The following is an 8,898-nucleotide window of genomic DNA, read 5'->3' on the forward strand; positions in this document are numbered from 1 at the left end:
TTTTAGAGAGAAGAGGATGTCTCCTGACAACCCTTCCAAGTAAGCCACATTTGTTCAGTGTGTCTTGAACTGTAGAATTTAACTATCTAATTAAGGCCTGTTGAGGCTGAGACGTAGCTCTTGTTTTTTTGTCATTTCTCTGAGCATTGCATGGCCCGCCACTGCTGAGATTGGCAGCTGTCGTGAATGTTTTCTGATCGTGAATAATATTTCTCACTGCAGAATGAGAGACCTCAGACTATTTGGAAACAGCTTCTCTGCTGAAAATAATTGCTGATGTTTTTCCTCTTTGGCATTGTGTTAACACACATGTGAATGTTCCTGATGAACAAACTGCCTAAACCTTTTGTTTTTTAGAGGCGCGTGCTTGCTGATGATCAATGAATCGAGTGAACTTGATTAGCAGCACCTGGCTGCTACTTATTCTCTTAATTCCTGTTGAAGCAGTGTGGAAGAAGAAGTGTGGCTTTAGTTTCTCACGCACTGCTTCTGATTTTTGATTGTTAAATAGATAGTCACACAGTGTGGTACGTCGTGTTTTGTAGGCCCTTTGAGGTTTTATGTATCATATTTTAAGACCTGCTAAAGACCAGATTATTTTTATTTTTAGTTTATTTATGGGAAAACAGAATTTTAAGGATCATACTGTCTTTTTTACTATGACTATAGATAAGGTAGTGATAGTGAGTCATACATACCCAATTGATTTGGCTTCTTTTTTTTTTTTTTTTTTTTAAACTATTCTTGTCCTGGCAGATTATCTTCTGTTTTCTTAATACTGCATTCAAAGCATGGAACAGCAAATTAGATTAGATTATCTCCAAAATCATTGAATCAAAATGAAGTGCCATTATGGCATGGACTGAAACTGATTTCAGTGGCTAGATTAGAAGTAATTTCATACTTCCGGCAGAGATTTTTTTTCTTGTTTAAAATTGCAGATAAAGGCCGATGAAGTAGAGACTTGTAGTATAGCAGATCCAATTCAGTCTATTATGCCCTACTTTCACATTTGTAAATGGGACCTTTTACTACCTCCAGCTCCATATTTTTATTCTTGGACTCTATTAGTGTAGCTTTGCATGATTCACAGTTCAAATAATAATTTGTTATCTTTTTCTGGGCCCCGTTCCTCCCTTGGCTCAATCCCAATGTCTACATTTACAGACTCAGAGACTTAGGCTATCCCACTGTGACATTATGAAATGCATGACGAGCTCTCTGCTAGACATTATCCATAGTTTCACAAGTCTGCATTTCTGTAGACTTTGCTCAAGACAGTTACTCAGAGTTCGTAGCAATGTGGCATTAAATGCAAGGTTGTAGGGGAGGACTTAGAAAAAGGTAGAGTAATCAGAGGAATGTAGCATGAGCTTTATTGCACACCTAGTAATGAGAAAATTGACTGTTTTTGACTGTTACGTTTTGTCCACAAAGATTTGAACTCACCAGGGTTATTTGTACCTGCACTCATTCCATCCATCCTAACACGGAGACACGGACAACCATTCACACCTATTAACAATTTAGAATCACCAGTTCCTCCCACAGCCCGTGTCCATCTAGAAAGGTCCGTGGCGCCCAGCTGGTGAACTCAAACCCACATCCTTCTTGCTTTGAGGTGACGGTGCTGACAACTGTGTCACCATACCCTGACCTGTTATGTAATTGTTTGAAACTTAGTCCAAGTTTAATGTGAGCATCCACTATTGTAAGTGTATATAGGGACCAGGAAAAAAATGAAATGCATGTTAGATTTAAATAACGTGTTAAAGTGTAAATTGTTCATTCTCTCTTTCAGGCCTTTGACTGCCATGTGCACTGATAGGCTGGAACTCCAGGACTGTTTAGAACATGGCAGGACAGCCAAGGTACTTGCAGCTTGTCTTTCAATACACATCATGTTCGCTCACCGGTGCACACAAAAACTCAGTCTGGCAGCTGTAATCTCTCTGGTTAATCTGATTCATTCAATTTAAATACAGTAGAATATCAGAGACACTAAAGCTGGTGTGGCAGAATGTCATACTAGAGGATGGTTCTTTACATACAAGGGGGGAGAAAGCGAGTCAGAAACCCAGGGCACAAAGATGAAGCAGGTCTGATCAGAAAGGGTTTATTCCAGGCCAGGGAGCAAGAATGACAAACAATTCTAAAAGCCATAAGCAATAAAATGTTGTAGAGGTACTAAAATTCCCAGGAATAAACAAACCCAATATCAAAAAAACCTTATAAAACGCAATGTTCTATGCGCTCTAAAATCCCACCCCGTCACACAATGTAACTGTCCCACAGCCAAGGACGAATGTTTGTTAGGTGTTCACAATCAGGGCAGAAATCCCTCTTCCAGAGCGGGGTCCATACCAGCCTCGTCCCAGGAAGACGAGGAGAAGCCTTCTATCCCCCTCTCGTCCCATCACATCCCTGCCCAGCTCGAATTCTGCACTGGAGTCCGTTGCTCGATGCCACCACGGCTCCCCTTGCATCATTGCCCTGTAAGTAAACAAACAGGGGCCAGAACCATCGTCCCGGAAGTTGGCCTGGCTTATAGCCATGGCGACCGTCTCCCAACACGGCTGCACAACGGTGGAGACACTACTCACAAATGCAGCCAGAGGTATACCTCTGCCCTGCTGTCAATCCCACATGTTGTCTCCTACTGTCGTCATTCCTGCTGTTGGGACTGGGTCGCCACGTCACGCTGACCAGACTGTCTCCAGATGAGGTGTCGCACCCCCATGATCAGGCAGCGGGTCCCTCTTTATCAGCTGGCCTCCATGCATTCCTCTCCATATCTGGGGCCTCTCTCCTTCCAGTGCTCAGCTAGCTTCCTTTTAATAGGTCCTTTAAACAGCTGATAGGCCGCCTTTGGACACACCCATGCCTCAGGAGGTGACCGCTATCAGCTAATTTGTCCCATGCCCAGCCAGTCCACAGTGGATTAAAACATGATCGGAAGGTCGGGGGTTCAAATCCACCGAACGGCTACCGCGAGTTACCCCTGAGCAAGGTACCGTCCCTACACACTGCTCCCCGGGCGCTGGATTGGCTGCCCACTGCTTCACTGAGTGAATGGGTTAAATGCAGAGAGTAATTTTCTTACAGAGGATTAATAAAGTATACAGAAAAAACATGCAATACAACCAGAATAAAATCATGCAAATAAAAACTACACTCACAAATAAACACTAGAATCAGAATAAGACCAATATAAAAGATAAATGCAAATTTCCACTGTGTGACATGTTCGGATTTCGTAATACAGTTCATTTGATTCAGGAGTGTAAAACTCTGCACACTGGTGGCTCCATGTGGCAGCTAGATGTAATAGTTTCAAATTGAATTTATCTAACAAAAAAAATCAGCTTTGACATGACTCAGAAACTAAGTTTAAACTAAAAGACAACTTTATTGCAGAGCTTAAACTTCAACAAAGAACACAGTACTCCATGTCCAAAAAACTAGGAAACAAAACTTTAACGAAAGAAGACACAACCATGAGGGCGGTAAACAAACATGGAAACAATACTGGGCCAGAAAAGGAAACGAGAGGCGGGAATAACCAGGGATTCTTAAACCAGCCTAAAACCAAGAAACCAGAACACGAAAAACTCACAACAGAGGACTAAAACCAATACAGAATCATGAAATAAAGATCAAAAATACAAAGCTGAAGACTCAAAACTCTGGGACCAAGATCCAGGGACAGGTCTTCACATGGAACCTCATGTTTACCAAATTATCTGATCACGATAACCTCAACATTTTAGAAAAGGTATCTCAGGTTTTGTAAGTTTGTTACGCAGCAAGGACATAAAAATGGCATAAACAAATTTTTTTTTTATTGTCCTCCAGTTTGGCAAGGTGAGGACTATCACTACCAGGTCTAATTCCATCAAGCAGGGCAAGGACCAGCACTTCCCAGTCTACATGAATGAGAAGGAAGACATACTGTGGTGCACTGAGATGGAGAGGTATGTAAACATAATGATTTCAACTACTGTGTAGGCTTTTTTCAGAGGTCAGAATTTCAAGGTTTTCTTCCTTTGTCTTCCCCTGTCTGCTCGCTGGTTGCACGTGTGGTGTGGATGGTTGCTCACATCAGGGTCTTTGGTTTTCCAGTCCACTATACAGACGTATCCAACATGAGCCGACTGGCGAGGCAGAGGCTGCTGGGCAGATCATGGAGCGTCCCAGTTATCCGCCACCTGTTTGCACCACTCAAAGAGTACTTTGCCTGTGACTGAGCAGTCAAAAAATTAGCTCAGAACCATTTAGTATGAAGTGCCGTAAGGGGCATTATTACTGAAACGCTCTCAGACACACTACTGAACACCAAGGCATTTCAGCTGAACAGGAAGGTGTTTTAGTGTTGCCAACTTAGCAACTTTGTCGCTATATTTAGCGAGTTTTCAGACCCCCTTAGCGACTTTTTTTCTCTAAAAAACGACTAGCGACAAATCTGGCGACTTTTGCTTTTGTTATTAGGAAGACCTATGACCACTTTTTGACGTGAAAGCACATATCTGTCTTACTCCCAACAAGCAGCGGGTGCTGCCGTGGGCACTTCGCCCATGCCAAAGTGCTCACAGGCAGCAGTCGCCCCCAGCTGCTGTCAGAGCAGGAGATGCTGATCCCTACCCATCCAAACTGCAAATGAATCACGCATGAGCAAAGCCGCTGCTCCCACCCTGACTTTAACGCAGTCAGTTCTTCTTTTACTTTTTGTAAATCACAAGGTTTAAAACTACTTAAACACACACAGTGTGTGTGTGTGTGTAACTCCGCCAGAGTGCCTTTTTTGGGTCACTTTTGCCGGTACCAAGCCCGGATAAAGGAGGAGGGTTAGAATTGTGACATTAAAAAAAACAATAATTACTCAAAGAATTTAATTTGTAGTTCTAAATATAGTCCTAATCCATTTAGGGTGGTTTTTTACCCACTTTATGTCTCTTCCACGATGTTATTTCTCTCTCCTACAACATAGGTTACAATTACATAAGCATGACCAATTATGCAAATTAGGCAATGACCATATTTAGCAACTTCTAGCGACTTTTAGGACAACAACGCTAATAGCGACTTTCCTTACTAAGGATTTGGCAACACTGCCCTATCCAGCTGAAACGCCTTGGTTTTAAGTAGTGTGTGCGACTGCATTTCAGTAGCGTGTGCGAGTACATTTCAGTAGCGTTTGTTAGAGCGTTTCAGTAGTGTGTGTGAGAGATAAAATTTTAGTCGTGTGTGTGAGAGCATTCCAGTAATAATGTCCCTTACGGTACCTCATAATTTAGGAACCACAACTGTATGTTGTGACTAGAAACAAGAGCCTTGATCCTCAAATTATACTCTGGTATAATTTGTAAGCGAAACATAGATTTCACATTATTTCTTGTATTTGAATTGCAATTCTTATTCTATTTAATTTTATATATCATTTTACAGTAGGGCCGCTGCAGTGTTATCAAGTATTGTTTATTTGTTTGTGCAAGCTATACTTGAGACTATGCTTTCTTCTCAAGACACGAAGACAGAAGAGTGCTAAATACGTCTTGTAAGAGAGAGGGATAGGAATACATTGGGAAACATCAGAAAGACAGGAAGTAGGATATTTTTTTTCAAGATATGTGAAATGCTTCTGCTGTGTGAGCGTACTGCGAGACTCCCACCTGCAGTGCAGCCATGCTTCCAGCTACTGAGCCTCACAGGGATGTTTCCTTCAGTGTCAAGAGAGCTGTGTCTCTGAGAATCCAAAACACCAGATCACATATACCTCTTTGTTTACAGTTTCTATACACAACTGAAGGTAATAAAGGTACTACTGTAATATGGTTACAATACCATGGTGCTCCAAGATGATATGAAACATCATAGCCCATGTGGCAATGCATTTTTAGACAATACGGAGCGTTTTAACCTGTTGCTGGATGAACTTTTGTTTGACGTTTTTACATTTAACGAAAAAAAAATAAAATAATGTTGTATGCCGTTCGGTTGACCGACGTTTGACTGCAAAATAGAGCTTATACTCTTTTCTGCGTTTTTACAGCTATTACACAAGTTTGTACTGGTGCTCTTCTAATCTCAGCCTTGCTACACTCAGGCTCACTGTCTGAATCTGCACAAACAGAAAGTGAAGCTAGCCACATGGGAGATGATGTTTTCTGTCATTCAAAAGAAAAAACTTAAGATCAAAGTCTGTGATGAGCTACTTTTTTCTAGTTTCATCATGAACAATGACGTTACTGTACAACTGTTAGTAAGCGTGGTCGCTGTAAAGGAGGGAGAGCGACCAGGCCGGGTAACTCTCCTCCTTGGCTTCCACCTCTCTAAACTGAATAACTGTCAGGTGCAAATACTCAACAATATGGTGCCGCTTCACAGAGTTCTTCTACCTTTTTATAGCAATTTTGTGCTGTTTTATCAACATTATCAAGCACTTTTATACGTACACTTTCTTTTTCTTTTAAAAACTTTTTTTTTTCTTGTGAATTGGTTTATTTTTTGTTTAGTTTAATGATGTGAACTGATCAATCCTCGTGTAATATTTTTTGTATACAGTAGGGCTGTGCCAATAGAAGTGAAAGAATGGATTTTTTTTTATATGTGAAACCATGTTATTTGACTCGGTGTACAGTAGATGGATTGTCATTTGTAACCTCCAACTCCTTTTCTCACCTTCCATCATCCATATTGTTCTCTGTTTCGAAGCAGCGATACAGTATGTTGCCACGTAAATTGTCTGTTGCTATTAAGATTGTAAAAATGTAAGGCAGCGTCAAAAAGCTGTGTTTCCTGCTTTGTAAAAATATTTTGTCCCCTGTGAAGGACAGTAGGGCCGCTGCCATTTGCTCGATAAATTGTAGTCGTCACGTTGGCAAATTGTAAGCGCCGATCCAAATTATGGATTACACGCGCAAACTAAATTCTCTTGATTGTAATCCTTAAGCTAAACACAGAGGATTTAGGCTGCAGTTTGTCAAAACAAAAGCCTGACACAGTGTTTGACACGGATGTCAGCACTCAAAGAGTAAAGAGTAAGAGCAGATGCTATCGCTTCTCTAAATCATATTTAAGATTTGAAATTTAATTTCTTAATGTAATTAATTTCTTAAGTGACCTTATTGCCATCCTTTTTGTCCATGCATGGTGGCTCAATATGAGCTCTCGTGCTTTGTATTTTATCAGATGTTATCCCCCTCTCCACCTTTAATACCTAACGTCATATTCATGGTTGTACATTCTGTACATAGAGTTTTCTGGTTGCTGTTTTCAATTTTTTTTCTTTTCTTTTTTTAATTACAAATGAGATGTACAAATATAATTCTTTGCTAATATATATCATCAAATAGAAAGAAAATCTTAGGTCGAAAATAAAAATCATTGACAAATTTCATTCAAAGCTTCAAGCATTAGATGTAGAGAGATTCCAACTCTGCTTTTTTTGTTTTTTTGTTTTTTTATTTGTTTGTTTCAAGTGAATCCAGATTGGATGTTTTGTGATCTTAACATTGGCCTAAAGACAGCTTTAAGATTGATGGTCTAAACTTCACTGCACAGCCCTACACGGTGGTGTTTTTTTTTTTAAACTTCTGTTTCTTTTTGTAAGACTTTAAAAAGAGGGATTGTAGGCGTTTCCGATGGTGCTAAACATTTTACCTAATCAAGAAAAATGTGTTTGATTGGAAGACAAATAAACATGTCTTGACAATGACTGTTTTAAGTTCCTTGTAGTAATGAAAAATAACTATTATTTCACTCATATAAATATATTAACAAAGGCATTTTAACTTTGTACTTGAAAAAATAAGGATAACAAATAATGAAAGGTTTGCTATATTGTTTTAGACTAGAGATTGCTGTAGTCGGTGCTTATCTGTGGGAAAATTGTGTGAGAAAAAAAATGGTAATAACTTTTACTGTAGCATAATGTATGCTTAATGCGCATTGCTTCTTAATCCTACATTCCATGCCACAATATTCTCCATGTCTGTTTTCCGAATGTTGTTTTGAACTGACGCTTACTTGTTTCTTTGTTTTTAAAAAAAAGAAGAAAAAAAAAATCTGAAACAGCATTTCATTTTACTGGTCAAAGCAGGTCAATACTTCAGTGATACTGTTAACGCTCTTTGTGACTTTCTTTCTGTCATAACTGTTTTATGGCCTGTATGGTTTTCCTCAAGACCAGTTCATACAGCAGATGTAGCAGTCATTCTCTGCCCCATACCTTTGTTTAGTGTTCAAAGAGAAGATAAAGGCTTCGTATGTACTTGTGCTGGAGAACACTTGAATAAATGTATTGTTTTTGTGCAAAAAAAAATTCACCATGGGTCTTTCTTCTTTTTTTAAATGTATTGATATCTTGTAAAATGTATCTTTTGACGTTACACTAAGAAAATATATTTCAGATGTTCAGCATCAGAATTACGCCAGAACCAAATTAAGTGTTAGAGAAATATGTACCATCACCTTTTTTTTAAAGTTAGACCATTATCTGGCCAAAAACTGAAACTGACTGTGGCTAATAAATGACAAAGGTACTTTAAAATAATATCAGTGTCACATTACAGTCAAACCAGTAGATGTGTTTAGACTTTTAAGGTGTCCAAGTAAGTAAGGCACAGGCTGTTGGACATGACAGCCAAAGTGATTCAAAAGTATGAATGATTTTTATTAACCAGACATGGCTTCATTGCTTCATTTGCTAGCACTTGAAGACACACAACACATTTTAGTCTTCCATTGTTATTATTTGTCCATTGTGCTAATTAGCTGAGTTTGAGAGCCAGTGATGTATTTATTGCCATATTAATGTGAAAATGGGCAGCTGAAATTACACGTTATGTCTGTGTCTATGATTATTATTATTATTGTGTGTCTTCAAGTTTTAGTATATAA

General features: G+C 39.3%; 1 protein-coding gene across 4 annotated transcripts in view; it reads left to right on the top strand.

The window, feature by feature from the left end:
- The window catches only part of LOC113011724 (DNA (cytosine-5)-methyltransferase 3A-like), a 50,380-nt gene extending 45,717 nt beyond the window's left edge, over positions 1–4,663 (top strand). For 2 of the 4 annotated variants that reach the window (XM_026151412.2, XM_080293845.1), the window contains 3 exons: positions 1,802–1,871; positions 3,856–3,974; positions 4,106–4,663. In XM_026151412.2, coding sequence (XP_026007197.2) covers positions 1,802–1,871; positions 3,856–3,974; positions 4,106–4,247 — 331 coding nt within the window. In that variant the 3' untranslated portion in view covers positions 4,248–4,663. The remainder of the gene's footprint in view (positions 1–1,801; positions 1,872–3,855; positions 3,975–4,105) is intronic. The other 2 variants (XM_026151410.2, XM_080293844.1) reach the window with 1 other exon arrangement.
- Positions 4,664–8,898: the final 4,235 nt, after the last annotated feature.

Source organism: Astatotilapia calliptera, chromosome 19, assembly GCF_964374335.1.
Source record: "Astatotilapia calliptera chromosome 19, fAstCal68.1, whole genome shotgun sequence".
Classification (NCBI taxonomy): domain Eukaryota; kingdom Metazoa; phylum Chordata; class Actinopteri; order Cichliformes; family Cichlidae; genus Astatotilapia; species Astatotilapia calliptera.